The sequence below is a fragment of the Pogona vitticeps genome, chromosome 3 (genome assembly GCF_051106095.1).
Source record: "Pogona vitticeps strain Pit_001003342236 chromosome 3, PviZW2.1, whole genome shotgun sequence".
Lineage (NCBI taxonomy): Eukaryota > Metazoa > Chordata > Lepidosauria > Squamata > Agamidae > Pogona > Pogona vitticeps.
In genome coordinates this window covers 208,948,365-208,966,989 of record NC_135785.1, presented here as the reverse complement: position 1 = coordinate 208,966,989, position 18,625 = coordinate 208,948,365, and the positions used below count along the sequence as shown (strand labels likewise).

At 37.3% G+C, this 18,625-nt stretch overlaps 1 protein-coding gene across 4 annotated transcripts in view; it reads left to right on the top strand.

The window, feature by feature from the left end:
• NCAM2 (neural cell adhesion molecule 2) overlaps positions 1 to 18,625 on the top strand; it is a 319,495-nt gene that overhangs the window by 261,649 nt on the left and 39,221 nt on the right. For all 4 annotated transcript variants that reach the window (XM_020789611.3, XM_072994055.2, XM_072994054.2 and 1 more), the window contains exons 14-15: positions 1,639 to 1,760; positions 9,358 to 9,538. In XM_020789611.3, the coding sequence (XP_020645270.1) occupies positions 1,639 to 1,760; positions 9,358 to 9,538 (303 nt within the window). The remainder of the gene's footprint in view (positions 1 to 1,638; positions 1,761 to 9,357; positions 9,539 to 18,625) is intronic.

The window sequence follows — 18,625 nt, the reverse complement described above, 5'->3', positions numbered from 1 at the left end:
TGTTTTTTGCTATTGCTAGGTGCTCAAAGGTTCCGAGGAGTTTGCACAGACACAAAGAGAAACCTAGTATGTGATTTCATATACAACGGGTGCAGGTAAGTAAACTGTTTTTCCACATTCTGATAGGAATCAAATCTTGGACATGCTCTTCAAATACTTAGCCTTCTTTTTATGACATAGGTGGATTTGATGACGGGCAACACACATTATATCAGTTTTTGTACTGAGCCCATTGCAAGTCCAGAATTATGAGCATGAGGCACATTTTCCCCCAGGTCATCAACAGAAAGTATCTGCCAATTTTCTGTTACAATCTCTGTTAAAAATTACCTTTCACCCATTATTAATATGGTTGTTCCATATTACCATTCCATACAACTTTCACCTGTTGAGTTAAGGAAAACAATACAGAAAAATAAGAAGAGCTACTTCCAAGCTAAATATAATGAGAAACATTATGTTCCCTTTCAAACAATGATATTAAATTGCCTTATTTGTCCATGACTGGCTTAATGTAATTAACCACAGAACTGTACAGTAGCATCTCCCAGATCTGTAAGAGAGGTCATCTTCTTTAGCTACTCACAGGCCTTCCAAATGCAGTGATCTAGAGTGGTCCTTTTCCAAAATTATTCTGAACCAACTGCTTCTTCCAAAACCTATTTTTATTTTCCAGAGTTTATGTTTATTTTCCTGGCTAGAACCAGGAAATCTCTGAAAACAAAACATGTATGCATCCAACTAGAGACTCCTGAAATAATAGAAATGTGATTTTCCCTGTTTGTTTGTTTATTTCTTTATTTATTTACTGTTAAGTAAGTAACTCAGGAATGTAATAGTCACCATAAGTAAGCTTCAATTTTCCCATCTTTTTAATTAATTCCCCATGTCTGCTCCCTGAATACTTACCTACAACAGCAAATCATGTAGTTTTTATATGCCATTAAAAATTGTATAACCTTTGCTTGGTAACTCAAAGGCCAGTATGCTTGAATGGAGAAGGATTTACTGCCTGGGCAGACATGATATATTCAGCCAGTTCATGTTTCGTGGGGCACATGGAGCACTATCAATGAAAGATGGAGCCATGCTATCCACTACCATTTCCCATGTTTCCCCATTGCATGCCTATCTAACAGGATGGCTGGCATTATATCTGGACAGGCATTCTTGTCCCCTGTTGCTCAATAAACAGAAGAAAAACGTATCCTGTGATTATTTCCTCTAACATTCATGAAGCTTTGGTGATACAGGTGTCAGGAATTGTCTGACTAGAACTCCTTCTATTCCAGACAGCTATATAAGACATATGCGTTCATATTTGAAATGATTTCAAGTACTGATTGCATCCTAATTTTGTAAGAAAGCATTATCAACTCAGAGAGAAATGTAATTTAATTTAATTTAAGAGAAAGAATAATTGTGGCATCTGAAAGACTAACCTATATGCTTGCACAAACTAATACAGCTGCTTCTTCAAAAAGCACCATTACCTCAGTTAATTATAAACACTGTCAGGTAAGTGGCATATGTCACACTCTTAGAATGTAATGCACAGTGTTTCTTTTTTTGAATGAGATCAATTTAAATCTGCAAATTATGCATGTAAAATGTGAACATTTTCATCTTGCCTTTTAGGTGAACCAAGCCCTCCATCTATTCATGGGCAACCAGGCAGTGGGAAAAGCTTCAAATTGAGCATAACAAAACAAGATGACGGAGGAGCACCTATTTTGGAATATATTGTCAAATACAGAAGTGTAAGTATGCCACCAATTAAAACATTCCCAAGGCTTTAATTTTTAATTTGGCTAAATATTTTGTTAAGGTGTTCAACTTGAGACCTGGAATCGCCAATGCTATGAGGGAATAAACGTATAGGAAGGTTTGTAATAAAAATAGAATTTTAAGGGTGGATTTCTACACACATGTACTTGAGACTCAGTCCCACTGACCTCACTGGAACCTCTGAATAAATATGTATACGATGACAGCTCTGTAATAATATAAACAGGAATGGTAACTGGAGCACTGACTGCAGAGATACAACAGACCTTGTGTGCTTAGGACATATTTGGTTGCTGTGTGTATTTGTTTTTAAGATTTAGAAGACCACATAAGACAGGTTGATATAGTCTCAACCACTGTACACTTTAATTTATGGAAGCAAAGATGGCATAAGGAGACAGATGTGATTGCAGAGCCAATCAATGCTGAGAACAGATTTGCAATCTCTTCTCACTGGCCAGCTGGGGAAAAGGAATTTAGAACATGGAGTAAGCACAAAGCAGGTGAAAACTAGATTAGATGACAAAGGGGTTTGGTTTGTAGGTTAAGGGAATTTCACACTTTTGAACCTGTATGTTAATTAAAATTATAATATCTCACACTTTTGAACCTGTATGTTAATTAAAATTATAATATCCTTTGAAATTTGCACTTCTCCATTTTCCATACTGGACTTACAGTATATGGGACAATATTTATATTAATGGAAACAACATTCAGTGGCTGAAATCCTGTTGATGTCAGCTATGCTGCCAAAAGTGTAGGAACATCACCAGCAGGTGGGAGTTTTTCCTATGGCTCCTTAGCTTCTAAAGGATAAAAGGGATTATATACAAGTCAGAAAATCTGTAGGAGAAATGGAGGAAGTTTTTCCTTGCTGGAAAGCTTTGCCTGCTGGTGTTATCATCATTCGTATGCAGTTGTAGCTATGCCCACAGCCAGTTATGTATCATGTGAGAAAAAGGTCTCCCCAAAAGATGCATGTTGGACAAAATTGCATTATCAGCTATGCATTAGGTCAAATATAACAAAAATGGGCATGAATTCTTATACAAGCATTGAGCTAAATCAGTGCTAGTCTCAGCTACAGTAGACCCATTAAAATACATGGTGCCTGTTATTCTGCTCTTACATAAGTCCTGTTGGTTTGATTAGATCTATTTCAATTATTTTAGCCTATTTTCTTTTCTTAAAACTTATAATTTAGGATATGTCAAGTTTAAGTTTAAAAAAATGAAAAATTGGAATTTACTGGAATCAACTGAGGTTCCTGAAGTTAAACTTGTTCGGTAATAGAACCTCCTCTGTGTCTCCTACATCCTTCAGAACCACCAAAACCCAGTTCCAAGTGGTTTTCCAGCTCTTAGAGTAACCTTTGGAGGTACAGAGAGGATTGCATTGGGAAAAGGAGAAAGCTTCTTTTCCCAATTGCAGTGGAGTATATTGTTCTTCTAATAGAAGTTTAATTTTACATACTGCTCATAGAATTGTACAACTGAATATATTTAAATCCAGATCTAGTTATGCTAAGAATACAATGGACCTGAATTCAGCCATGCAAAGGTATGGAAAGAATATTTCCATTTGATGGGGATTTTGAAAGCTCCTAGCTCTTTCTTGTTGTTGTTTTTTCTGACTGGATAAAATAATGTTGAAGTGGCAGACGGTACATAAAGGCTAGCAAGGGGAGGAAACAGATGTTGCTGCTTACTTGATTTCCTGAGGGCTGTTGTTTTTCATGTCAAACAAACAGGTAAGTGATACCATCACACACACACATTATAAAACATTTCAGTGGTGCCAAAAGATAAAAGCGATAGATGAAGACCGAGGCATGAAAATATGCAGATGACATTTCAAAACGAATTTCCCAGCTAATTGTTATAGCAGAATAATAGCAAGGTAAAATAAAAATGAACTCTCTCATAATATGTTCATTATGGACCCATATCATTATTTATCTGTACTGTGGCCGGGGCACTTAAGAAACATATAATGACCCTGAGCAAGAGCATTGTTTTTCATTTTATTGTGTACTAGAAATTATGATGCAATGGAGTTTGAATTCAGCGAAAGACAGAACATACCTTTTGTGTTGCTCTTCATTATGTATACCTTCTGGGGTTTACTGTCCTTCATAATTGATTACAAATATTTTATGTCTCTGATTTCTTCATGCAAATTGTGGAACTAATATGACAACAAATGCAATAATATAGTTGAAGTGACCGTGAGATGTATAGCTTTGCACCCTTTTGGATACATTTATTTTCAGGATTTCTACAAAAAATGTTCAAGAAAAAAAGCAAATATTGTTACACATCTTCTGTTTCTAGTGGGGAAAAATTCAATCCTGTGCACCCAGATGGAACACTCTTATGTCAAAGCCTCCAGTCTATGTTAAGCCCTCTTGGGCTTTGTGCTACCAGGGCATAAGTGACAATGGAGCCATATTTATTCTCTCTTCAGTGGATATTTTTAAACATGTGAAAATGGGGAAATCCCTTCTCTCCTCCTGCCTCCAAAAGAGACTGAGAGAGAGAAGTAAACCTCTGGTCTAACAAAACCTTTGCTTTCTATCATATTGGGGCAGGGGTGGTGGTATAGCTCATGTAGAATCTTAGCCTCTCCCTCTCCACTCAACAGCACCACCCATCGATGTCTCATTCCTCTTTTTCACAAGATAAGAAACCACAGGAAAAAATGACTAGCTGTGCGGTGAGGGGGGGGAGGAATGCAAGACCGGATTTCCCTTTAGGAGTGGACCTCTCTGTTTTTTTAAAGGAAACATTCCTAGCTGTTAAACCTTAGCAATAATATTTTTTAAAAATATGTTTCATGGTTCCTTTCTGTTTCACATGAACATTTGCAAAAATGCAGGACTATTTTAAGCAACAATATTTTATATTAATTTTTTTAGATTACGTTTGGCAATCTGTTGATATAAAATGCAATTCCCATCTGTCACATGGAATCAGGAGAGTTTCTTGCTCTTCTTTCAAAAATGGCTATCAAAGTAGTGTGATGTTGACTATATTTCTTTTACTTTTTATCCTTCACCTTTCAGACAAGATAATTATCCTGTACTAATTAGCTTCATGGCTAGCTGGATAGCTCAGTGACTTAGGTGTCTGAGCTAGAGGCTAGGGGTTGATTCCCCAGTATGCTTCCAGGGAGAAGAGCCTGCCTGGGTGGCCTTGGGCAACCTGCACAGTCCCAGGGTGACCCCCAGAAGAAGGGAAGAGTAAACCACTTCTGTGTATTCTCTATGCAGGAAACCCTAAAAAGGGTCACCGTGTGTCAGAACTGACTTGATGGCACATTATGATGATAATTAGTTTCATATGGTTTTTATCCTGTTCTTTTCAAAATGTTTCAGTTATCATTACTTTATCAAACCACTTTTTTAAAATATCCACTATGTCTTTCTGTTCTTGAAAGATCTAAAAAGCAGCTATTCAGTACAAATAATTCAGTACAAATTTTTTAAAAAAAGCTTAATAGTTTTGGTTTAATAGTTTTGGTTCACTTTATCAGTCTTTTCCGCTATATGGCTATTCAGCTCATAGTGACTATGGAACCATCCCCGATCCCTGTGCTGGTGAAATTGGGCTTTCCACCTCCCTGAGAGTCAGGTGAGATTTTCAACTTACAGTTCAACTGTGGACTGGAGTGTGGCAGTGCAGATGCGGACAATGTCTTGAAGGCCACATGGGTAGCCATAACAGGATGGGGATTTCAGGAGGAGAGCGAGTTGGACAAGGAAGATTGCTGGGTAGACACTGTAGATTGAGAGGTGTTTGAGGCTCAAGAGATGCTGGTGTTACCAGAGCACTCAACAGCTGGCTGTGTAACGATCCATTGCCAGTTCCTGAGGCCACCTTGAGGAAGCAGCCTGAGTACGTCAAGACCGGGTGAGGCAACATGAGGTGAGAAGGCTGGGGAACCAGTGGTGGGCACACCACTGGCTGAAGAAGCAGCTGAGACAAGTGGTGCCACTAAAAGGACCTCTCAGTCAGCATACCTGGTGCCACTCATCCAGCCTTCTTCCTCCTAGCTCGTCTCCCTTTGTGCCTCATTACTCCAGTGAGCCCAGCCGTGTCCAGATAGAATTTGGCCGTGCCTCCAAGGAGTAGTACTACATGTATGGAGCAGCTGCCACCAACATTGACTATAGAAGAGCAGCTGGAGAAGGAGCCCAGGCTGTGCTACTCCAGGGGCAGTAGAGTGCCTGCATACAACACCCTCATTGTGGCACTCCATGTTTAACCCACCTGCAAGGGGTTCTAGAACTGGTAGAGGATGAGGGCCTCTGCTTCTCCTAGTGAAGGACTGTTGTGAAGTTGCTGTCCTTGTTTTGGATTATTCAGGAGTGAAGTGAACTCCCTGGTGCGTTAGATGTTTATAAGTTTATTGTTCAGCCATCTTGGCTTGTTAAGAAGTTGCAATGTTCCAGTAAAAGAGCTTGTTCCTGCAAGTACTTGTCATGTCATGGTAAAGGGGTGCAAGGGGCATCATGTCATGGTAAAGGGGTGCAGGGGGCACTCACAGTGACCAATTCCTATTGTGGCCAGATTAGAAGGCCTAACTTGTTGCTAGAGTTACACAGATTTATTGCTGAGCTGACAGAAACAAACAGCCAAGGTGGCATATATTGAATGCAGTTCTTCGTGCAGGATGGAGGGGGGCTGTAAATCTGCAAGCAGAGAATTGCTTTTTATTTATTTATTTATTTATTTATTTTGAGAGGAAGGATTACAGCAAAAGTACTAACTTGAATTAGGGCTCCAAATATTTAATAATGGGTCTATATAAACTGGAGCTGGGTCCTGCAGTAGAAAGTAGCTTTAATGGTTTGATACCCAATGCAGTGGTTTCTATAATAAACTATAGTCCAGTTCAAAACATCAAGATAAAATTAAACAAAACAAATAAATGACTAAGTAGTTTAGTAAACTTGTTATAGTCTTTTAAAGTATTAAATGATACTTATTTTCTTCTTCTGATTCTTGCTGCAATTATACAACAGCTGACTCTTGGAAAGATGGCTAAAATAAGTGAGATGCTCTCATTTATCTGGAATTAAACCTCATATAACCGAAGGAAACTGACTTCTGAGTGGAAATATTTCATATATACCATGCTGCATATTTATTTTCCCCCCTGAAGAAAGAAATAGCAGGGCAGAGCGTGTCTTTAGTTATCTCTATCCTTTTGTTCCAAAATCCTGAGTGGAAGAGGATAGTAATTGTGATTCCCTACTGAGTTCAAAGAGGATTACTTCCAATGGGTATAAGACTACCACATTCATTTCTGGTAAACCTCATATCAAATGGCTCAGCAGGAAAAAAAATAGCAGGTGTCTAATGTATTCCTTTTTATATTTCAGCCAACACCTCCAATCTCAAGCACATCATCTCTTCTCTTCTCCCTCCCAAATTAAGACCATGAGAGAGGCAGATCATTTGTCTTCAGAGACACTAAGGGGAGGAAGGGACCATGCAAAACATCCCAGCTGTGTTTTACACAGATGCCGATACTTTGTAGGTTTCCTCCAAATAGTATTATTTTTCAAACTGGTACTGCATCTGAACTTTATTCATCAGGGACTGAATCCATAGGATATGGTTGCTACAATCTCAGTAGCCGTCTGGGAGTGGAAACAAGAAAGATCCAACTAACACTGTACTTTTCATCAAAGCTTCTTATACTGTTATGTTAGCAGAGTATAACCAGAGGTGGTCAATTGGCTCTTTTTAGAATGACATTTCTTGGGACACCTGATAGTCTTGGATTATAATTTCTAGAATCCTTAAGCAATATGATAGACTCCTGGCAATGTTTACTTCTGGGTGGTTATAATCCAAGTACAATTATAGCATTGTTTGGACTGTAAACATCTAATTTTAAGGGAAGGTACAGGTGCCTTTCTCTTTGGAAAGAGGGAGTGTGGAATCATATGTGCATCTGCAGAAAGCAAGTCAAAATGTTTTTAATTAGTAAAACTTACATTACCATTGTCTTTTAGGTACAGTGGGGTCTCTACTTAAGAACGTCTCTACTTAAGAACAATCCAACTTAAGAACAGCTCCATTTGCTAAATTTTGCTTCTGCTTGAGAACAGAAATCCAAGATAAGAACAGGAAAAAAAACCTTTCCTGCTCTTTTTTTAACCTTAGGTCATCTTAGGTTAAAAAAAATTCTCCCCCTAGTGGTAGAGTATGTATTAACCAGCTTTGCATTAGTTCCTATGGGAACTAATGCTTCAATGTACGAACACACCTCTACATAACAAAAAAACAGCCAGAACGGATTAATTGGTTTTGAGTCCATTCCTATGGGAAATTTTGCTTCAACTTAAGAACGTTTCAACTTAAGAACACCATTCCAAAATGGATTAAGTTCTTAAGTAGAGGTTCCACTGTAGTTTCTATGGACGGAAAAGAGCAGATACGGATTAAATGGTTTTCAATGCGTTCCTATGGGAAATGCAGATTCAACATAAGAACTTTTCAACTTGAGAACCACCTTCCAATACGAATTAAGTTCTTAAGTAGAGACCCCACTGTATTAGTTTAACAAGTTTGATTTTGTCACATTTTTTCTGCTGTTGGGCCAAAAGAACAATGAATTTAGTTTGGAAGTGTTGCTTCTAGCAGGGTTTATTTCAAAACCTGGTTGAGATTAAATTTCTTTGTCAACTTGTCTTTCATTAATTCTTTTAATGCTTACTCAGGTTTACAGGTATCATCACAAAAATAATGCTCATACATGGTGTGTATTTTCACTATTTTCCTCCCTTTTCTTTTCTCTGGATGAAATCAAGAGAAGCCCTATCCTGACTCCTCTTTCATATGGCAATTCCTTGTACCCATCCTCTGCTGCAAGCATCTCCTCTGGATTGGGGAGCATGCCATCAGACTGTTATAATATATTGCACAAAGGGTGGGGATGAGCTACGTCTGAGTGAAAGTATCAACAGTGAAAATCAAAGAAAACCTGTCCTGTGTACAAGCATCGGTCTTCCAGTTGCATTACAGCCTGCCTAGATGCACTTTATATTAAAAGATTTCTAATGCTACTTTTTCTGGATATACTTTGAATGCTGATGATGATGCTGTTTCTCAAATCGTAATGAATTGTAATAAATCTTGAAGATTTAAAGGGATTTGTTGTAAATAAAAATCAAATCATTAATGAAATTGTTATTACATTGTGAAATATAGTATGCAGGGCAAAGGGTAAGGGAACAATAACTTACAAAGCTGCTTAGTGTTTTTTTTTAAGTGAGGTGATATTTGAGCCAAGAATGCACTGCCTCACAGCTTGTTTGCTTAACCCCATTTTACATCTACCACGTTGTGGTCCAAAATGAAATAGTTAAATAAAATGGCATCACATATTTTCATCCCACTTCTTATTGCAGTCTGTATAATCAGAAGGAAAGACATATAGTAGATGTTTATCCATTACCATGTATTAGATGAGTCAGGACTCAGACTAACAACAGTGTTCTGGGACTTAATTCATCAGTTCTCCAACATTTAAGCTATTATTTGCATTTTATAGAAAGATAAAGAAGACCAATGGCAGGAGAAAAAAGTTCAAGGCAATAAGGACCACATTATTCTAGAACATTTGCAATGGACAGTGAGCTATGAAGTGCAAATTACTGCAACCAACAGGCTGGGGTATTCAGAACCAACTTTATATGAGTTCGTCATGCCACCAAAGCCCAATATTATTACAGGTAAGGTCATTCTAATATATTAATAGTGACCTCAACTCTTATTTTAATGTTAGTGGGATTCACATACATTCATAATATTCTAAATGTCTTTTAAAAATATTAATCTTCTACTATTTACGTTTGTAGAAGTTTTGACTTCTAGGATTACCACATTTAAAGCTTAATATACCTGCATTGTGTTTTACATACTGGGATTTGATATGGCATAGAGATTGCAAAAGAAAGTTTTTCTACTGAACTTGTATTTAATCTATGACCACTAGTTATCTTCTTTTAGTACGTGGAAGAAGCTTCTGGGTGGTACAAATATACTAAGGATGGTTGGAGGGTCAGAATGAATGAGATGAAGGTGCAGCTTATTGCTACTACTATGATTTGGTAAAATACTACTCTTTTGATCATAAATTTTTAAAGAAGATTCTGGCCAAAATATCTATCATAAAAACTATCCCAACTGCATTGCATAAGAGGTTGGTATAGCTGACACAGTGCAAGCATCAATGCCATGATTACTTGAAGCAGTGGCATAGGACTCATAGTTATTGACGTGAGTTTTTAATTGAAATTATGAGATTCATACCATATAAGGATGGTGTTTTTGATCTAGATACCAATAGGGGAGAAGAGCTTGAAAGTATTTATTTCACTCTGAAATATTTATGAAATGGTTTTTCAATTTTAGTTATTTTCATTAATTGTTGAAGCAAATTGTCAGACCTGAAAGAAATAACAAAGTTGAATTGGACATGATAGGAAAGCCTTGCTTTCACCCATCTAAGCCCCCTTTTTTACATTTAGTATATTTATTACAACTTAATTTCAGCATGCATTGGCCTCTTCAGTAGATTCATATTTTTAGTTATTAATGCTCAATGGCAGGTGTGTTGTGCAAGAGTTTTCATGATCAGTCAACACCAGAATTTGGAAACTGTAATACTCATTAGAAATTAAAAAAGCAAAGACCTCCACCTGAACAGTTCAGCAAAATTCAGGAGAGTTGAGAAATTATTTTAATGCACTGTGATGCAGATACACAGCTCTAGAACATAGGGTACCATTGTGCCAGAAATATGTGGCCACACGGTACCTTACTACTAACAACTGTGAATTTCTATTAAACAGCTATATAGAAAGACAGACAGACAAATGGATTGGATGATCTACTTCAGAGCTAATTTCTGGCCACCAGCTGCCTGGGTCTCATGTGAACCTGTGGACCTTTTTGGAACTGGTAGCTAGCTTAGAAGCAGCATTTCGTTTTGCATTTCTCCTGACGACTGAGAAAAAAAAGGAAGTGATACACCCTAATGCTATGTCTTAGTAAGAAGGCAGGCTTGGGATGGCAATGAGCAAACCAGGGAATGATCAAAAGGAAGGAAGAAGAAGCAGGGAAACCTGTAAAGGAGTTGAGAGAGCTGAAAGCAGCAGTGGGAGGAGTTAGATGTTCTACTATAGTGCAGGAAAAAGCTGGCGAACTGAGATGGGGACAATTGGAGAAAGCTATGAGAAGAATTCAAGAGGCCTCCAGGGCATCTTGTTATGAGAAAAGAATTCTATGTGGGCACATGTGCATATTTTGGAGTGTGAGAGTGACAATAAGAGCAAATTGAAACAAGAGAGAAATGATTAACCAAGGTGAGTAGATGGGAGCATGGAATGAATAGAATTCACATGTTGGGGAAACGAGAGACTATTTAAATTGTTGAGTAACCCTGAATATGAGAAAGAAAGTTTGAAGGAATGGGTTTGTGTTTTGAGGTGCAGCCTCTCACCTTTCCTGTTTATTGAGGTTCTTTAGCAATCTATATGTTTTTAAAACCTTGCCTTCCTGTGAAAATTGTGCTTTGTGATTGGCCACTAATACCATGGCAACCATTTTGTGAATAGCACTCTTCTATAGGGATGTACATCTTCAATTATCTTCTAATGAAAATAAAATACTTTAAAAGTTTACTTCCTGTTAGGAAACTATAAGAGTTTTCATGCTTTTTTTTCAGTCCAGAACATTTAGTCAATATTTTGTCTATCTTTATTAAAATGCTCTAGTTTTCAAAAAAGAGAGAAAATATATTTTGTGTGTGAAAGTAATCATACTATGTCTTAAAAATATTTTCCTTAAATTACAATTTTGTTGTGCAAAATATTACCTGTTATGTGCAAAATGGAACATCTGCAGCCAATTCCACTATTGACAAAAATGGAGTGCTGGCATTTTCTCACTTGTACAGATGTGAAACATCTCAGAATGGTTGACCAGTTTGGGGAGTGAGACACTTTGTTCTTTCTTGTTGAAGACAAGAATATTTGGTGTGTCCTTAATCTTCTGTAACATCAATTCAGATGGTATATGTGACACTTTTTGAAAATTTCAAATATTGTCACTGGCTCAAATTTTTTTAGGATCCCTAGTCCAGGCACTATGACAAAATACAGATGAATAGATTTGACTTTCTATACTGCTTAAATCCAAAGGCTAAAAGAGCAAATGTTAATGTTAAATTTGTTAAATTTAGTATGTTAAATTTTCATTTTAATGAAAATAGTTCCAGGAACTTCTTATTAAATTTTCCCCACATCTGGTTAAAACCTAACATAGAAAAATGATTCTCAGTTTGTAGGGCAAGATTATGCAAGCTCTGGGAATAAGGGGGCAATTTTCCACCTCTGAGATTGTCCATGGCAACAGATTCTCAATGGACATTGGTCAGTTTCTAATCGTATCAACCTGTATGCAGGAGGAGGCTATGCTTTGTTTTAAAGGAAAATCCCAGCCAGAAAAAATGTGGGGTGTCTCAACACCACTGTAGAACCCTATGACTGCATTTGAACTGTGTGCAGGGTGTGAGTCCCATTCCTGACTTAAGAACAATGGAGTTCCATAGCACATGTATTGTGCAGCCACCAAAAACACCAGGCACATAAATGGTGAAGTGGTTTCATTGTTTGCAGCTGTGAAACAACCAAGAAAGTATTTTCAACTGTTCTTAAAAGGTGCAAAATGTGCAGAAGGAAATTAGCTTTGAAACCACTTCCAGTCAAAGATGTAAGAACCGAGATCCAAATATCGTCATTTATAAAGTTCTTGACTTATCTCAATTAGACCAATGTGAGATGTTCAATTTCATGTATATAACTTCTTAGGAAGGAGTCCAGTCATCTGTTGAGAGTTCACTAGTAGAAAGCTACAATACTGCAAACACCTTCTTGGTCTCTCTAATAAGTAAACTAGCATCCCAACCAAAATAACAGACATCTAGAAAACTATTGGTATCCAGATGAAGCTAGCAAGTGTTCACTTCCTTCTACCATCTTTATGCAAGATGTTAACCAATGGAAATCTGCCCTGATTGGGAGCCTATAATAATCATAGTAGAAACTGTCACCTCCCTCTCTTTTCTTCAATTTGACTTTACAATGAAGAGTTAAGAACTATTAAGGTTCCCCCCCACACACACATTTCTTTAAAATATTTCAAATGGTAGTGTTTATTTGCAAGGCAGATTTTTATGGGTATTTTTTCATGAATAGCCATTATTTATTTATTTATTTATTTATTTATTTATTTATTTATTTATTTCCCGCCTATCTAGCCAATTAGACCACTCTAGGAGGCTTACAACAACAGGTACAACAATGAATAAAAGCAGTTTTACTTAAAAAACATTCAACAATAAGGTTTAACACTGGAGAAAGAAAAGAAAAGGGGAATCAGGGATTAACTAAGGGGGGGAAGGCCTGCCGAAACATCAGTGTTTTTAGTTGATTTTTGAAAATGCCCAGCGAGGGAGCCGCGCGAATCTCAGGAGGTAAGTTGTTCCAGAGAACTATTTACAGACATAGTTCTTCAGTTTAATCAGCAGTATTTTCTTCACTGTGGTTTTAAGCCAATAATTTCAAGGAACATACACATTAGTCATTGCGTCTGAGACTCTTTTTCACATGCCACAAACATCATGACCTTTATTGTCCCTCTTTGGAACATTTTACAAATCCTTTTGAGCAAAGTGCTGTCAGTTTTGCTAAAGCATCTTCATTCTTCTTGACCAAATGCATTTAGTCATAGGCAGAGATGATAGATAATCCATTTAACTTGTTATTTTCTTTGATCATATTGTGCCATATATTTGCAAAAATGTCATTGTTCATCAGGCTAAACAAATCCTTTATATTACCAGTATTGACTCACTCACAGTGGCAGCATTTTGGGGTTTAAAGGTTCATCTGTAGAAGCTTTATTGTGAAACAAAATAAATGCACTTATTTTTATTTGGTACGTATAACAATATTTCAATATTTAGAATTTTAAATGATGAATGTTCTAGCATGTTATACATTTAGCATTGCAAATTAAGTTTTTGTTTAGTTGTTTACTATAACACTGAGGTGGGCTATCAGAAAAGATTGAAACAAAACCTCTGAAAAATTTTTGCGGTTTAAGAGTTACTCTTATACTTCACAAATCTCTGTTACATATTCCATAACTATAGTAAAGAGATTTGGACTAGAATTGGATGAGAAATTCATTCTGTCCACATTTCAATTGTAAATCAAATTTTCACTCTTTGATCCTCCATGCTGGAACTGAACCCCATTTAAACTGGAATGCAGGACCAACCCCAGACCTACTGGAGTATGCCACCATGTAGTTATGCTGCCACCAACCATTCCCTATAAGGAGTCACACAGACCAGGAATGGATTTAATAAATAAAAGAACAAGGTTTATTGAAACAACACACAGGATAAATAAAAGAATCAGGTAAATAAGATACTGTAACGTGGCATAGCCCCAAACATACCCATATAACAGATTGGTTCCCACAGAACCCTTTAAGGTAACGCACAGACCCTGAACCTATCAGTTCTGGCTACCTAAATAGAAACCTGAACCTATCAGGTATGTACTAACTGACAAACAGTTGTACCCAGTCTGACACACAGACTCCAACTTCCCACTCTCCACACAAGCTCCAAGTATATATACAGTACAGCTCCTCCCCCCTGATGTCCCGCCTTCTACTCCCATAGGATGGAACTTTCCCTCCAAACCCATGACAGACAGGTACCATCAGTGCTGTATGTGACACTATCCTTCCAAACATTATGGCCCCAGTCCAAATCAGATCCGGAATGGCTGCTTTCAGAAGAAGAACATCATTCTGAGATATGGGAACAGGGATATTCTCTAATCAGTCTCACAGTTCTTCAGAAACACAACCGTTCTTCTATTACTTCAGAAGCTTTAGGAGTTAAATGTGGATATGCTGCAGATTTAAAATAATTACAGGTTGTTAGAGAGCATTGTAGAGAATTTGTAGATGTTCAGGGAAAGGTTTAATTTAATCTAATTTAATTTTATGTAATTTAAATGTTATCTAATTAAAATATTTAAATTTTATCTAGCAGAAGTGGAAGTGGGGAAGAAAAGTCTAATTATATCATATTTCTGAGGAAATATATATTGCTTATATTGTATGCTGAAGGTCAGAATTTGCTACTTGGTTGTTGTAACAACCTGAAGTATTGATCATTTCAGTTGATGGGAAGGAGACTGCTTGTCATGAATATAGGTATAGGATACAAGCTGGGGCATGTATAAGACCAAACCCTTTCCCTTTGATCAGAGTGAAACCTGCTCTAATGTCATTCAAACACAAATATCTTTCCAGTTTTACAGAACATTGATTTATCCATAGGTGTCATAGTCTGTCAGGGAACTGAACTGAAAGAATTTAGAGTGTCTTTTACTATAAGCTTAATGATGTCAGCCAAATTTAGCACAGGGATGAGCAACATTCTTCATTCTGCTATTAATCTGTTTGACCGTACATAACAAGTATACAAGTGGTGGAGATCACATCATTTTTGCTCTTTACATTTTTTGTCTACAACACATTGCTCCTAAAGAAGCCTGAATTTTCAAGGAACATTTGGAATTAGTCCAAGGGCTTAATGAGATCAGTCATGACATCAAAGGGTATTAATGGAAAGGATACTTGCTAAATTTCCCATTATTTTCAATTTAGTTCTCATAAACATAATAAGACCTTTTGATGAGGATTTTAAAAGCGTGCTGTCCTCTGAAGATGTCAGCCACAGAGACTGGCGAGACTAGGAAGAACAACCTTCAGAACATGGCCAAAGAGCCCAAAAAACCCACAACAACCATTAGATCCCAGCCATGAAAGCCTTCGCGAATACAGATATTCCTTCTGTTGGCTTGTCACTATCACAAACTTAGCTCAGCGGTTTAGGTCTCTGGCTGTGAAGTCAGAGTTGGGAGTTCAATTCCTCACTGTGCCTTCTTGTCAGGGGCTGGACTCAATAATCCATAGGGCCCCTTACAGCAGTGGTTCTTAACCTTGGGTTACTCAGGTGTTTTTGAACTGCAACTCCCAGAAACCGCAGCCAGCACAGCTGGTGCTGAAGGATTCTGAGAGTTGCAGTCCAAAAACACCCGAGTAACCCAAGGTTAAGAACCACTGCCTTACAGCTGTGCAATGCTAAGATTATTATTAGAACTGCTGGGCTGCTCAGTGGTTTAGGTATATGGCTGTGGAGCAAGAGGTTGGGAGTTTGATTCCCCACTGTGTCTACTAGCTGGGCTGGATTCAATGATCCATAGGGTCCCATTCAGCTCTGCAGTTCTAAGATGATGATGAAAGAGCCAGTTGTTGATTTTTCATTGCTGATACAACTCTAACTATTGGAAAGTAATAATACTTTTGGTGAAACACACCTTTTTTTTCTTGAGGATGCTGCACAAACCCTGTGTCATAGCACTGACCAAGAATATATATGGGTCTTATAATACTTTATGACTTTTATAAAATAATAAACAAAGTGAAAAGAATTCTATTTTTAAAGAAAGCACATAGGATGAAAAAAGTTCACAGAGAATAATAAAATATGAGAACATGTTGATAGTTTCTTCTGCATGTAGTGAGAAACCTGTATTTGTTTACATTACCCTGAAATACAGTTATTCACATTGTTTTACTTTTATATTTCTAATCTAAACATTTTGTGTTTACACACACACACACACACACACACACACACAAACAATTGGTTTAGTTCAAGTGCCAAGAAGTAACAACACATTTTTATTCCACCTTTCATAATAAACATCCTCCTCACAACTGCAAACCACACAATTCTTTAACAGCTCATTCTCATCCACTTTAGCTCTCTTACTAACCAATTCCCTCACACACAAACATATCCTTATATACAAACAGATATTCTCTAGCCAGGACATACAGACTGGTAAGTTCATACTTTTCATAGACATTCCTTTATACTTCTCAACTGCCATCATAATGACTTGTAGCACATATGCCATATATGCTGTAGTTGTCAGTCAACCTAGACACATTATTCAGGGAAACACAACCCTATGAGAAAAGTACATATGCACTGCAAAAATGCCACAAATATAGAGACAGAAAAATATGTATTCATGAGCCTCGTGGCGCAGTGGTTAAAACGCTGTACTGCAGCTAAAAAACTGTGCTCATGACCTGGGGTTCAAATCCCAGGTAGCCGGCTCAAGGTTGACTCAGCCTTCCATCCTTCCGAGGTCGGTAAAATGAGTACCCAGCTTGCTGGGGGGGCAATGTGTAGCCTGTATAATTAAAAATTGTAAACCGCCCGGAGAGTGCTTGTAGCACTATGGGGCGGTATATAAGTCCAATAAATAAATAAATAAATAAATATAGACGGAAAATAAAAGCAGATGTGATCCCTGCACATGGGATTACTGAGATTGCAGACATGAACTTCTATTAACTGAAGGTATAATTTTATAAGACAGCACAGATAGATACAGGGATCTTTCAAAAGGATATTCATTGAATAAGGAATACAGGAATATGAGTTTAAACGATGACATAAGGCTTGATATGCTTGGCCAGAGAATAATCATGACATTGCTGATACAATTTTTGTACCATCCTGAATTACCACACAAGAACCCAAAGAGATGAACCAAATTGTCATCCAGTAAAACAGTTGTTATGTCTCAAAGTAGGCCTGAATTTCTTTTCCTGAAATGTAAGAGATGATTAATTGTGTCAGGGATATTTTTCATATTCTCACACTCCTTGTACTTGCTTACATACAGTGGTTGGACTACCTGCTACATCAGAGAGCATTTCAGTGATTGTCAACATCAAATGTATGACACTTGAACCTCAGAGCACCATGAAACGTAGTAACAACTCTTGGTAGTTCGAGTTTCTGGTGGTTTAGCCCATTTATCCCTGGAAGGATTAATTCCAGTGAGAACCAGATAAACTTTTCACTCTTATCAGTTTTCATCTGTGTACCAAAGTATAAATTGTTTAATGTATTCGCGAAGGCTTTCACGGCCGGGATCTAATGATTGCTCTGGGTTTTTTGAGCTCTTTGGCCGTGTTCTGAAGGTTGTTCTTCCTGACATTTCGCCAGTCTCTGTGGCCGGCATCTTCAGAGGACAAGCAAGTAAATTGTTTACTTGCTTCTGCTCAGCTCTCAAGAAATGTGACTTCCAAACTTTCTCCATTTCTCTGCAGAGGATGAGAATAAACTACTGTTTCACTTATGCTTAAGTATTCCAAACATCCACATCTTACTTTTTTCCAAATAAAAAAATGATTCAGGCAACGTCAGCTTGCCTATTTCTAGACGTTTTATTCATCTATTTTGCTTCTAGGCACAAAAATCCAAAAGGTATTGAAAACATGTAACTTTTGAGAAATCACAGACATGTTTCAATTATACAGGAATTAAATTCAACAGCACTGAAAAAACTGTAGGTGCAGATACTTAAGTGATGTGAAAGACTTCCAAATTCTCACAGCTATGAAAAAACTGTGGGCAACGATATATATAACATTCTAAAATTGCAGGAGATTATAGCCTTAAAAGCACAATTAAAAAGCAGAGACTATATAAATCACATCATTAAAAAGTTAAAAAAGCATTATGGCCTTGAGCAATATTTAGCTTTTAGCATATCCACACACACAAAAATTACTTAACAATGTTCTTGCCCAGCCAAATCAGCCCAGTGTCTATTTGCATTTTCAGAGTAAAATCCATGATT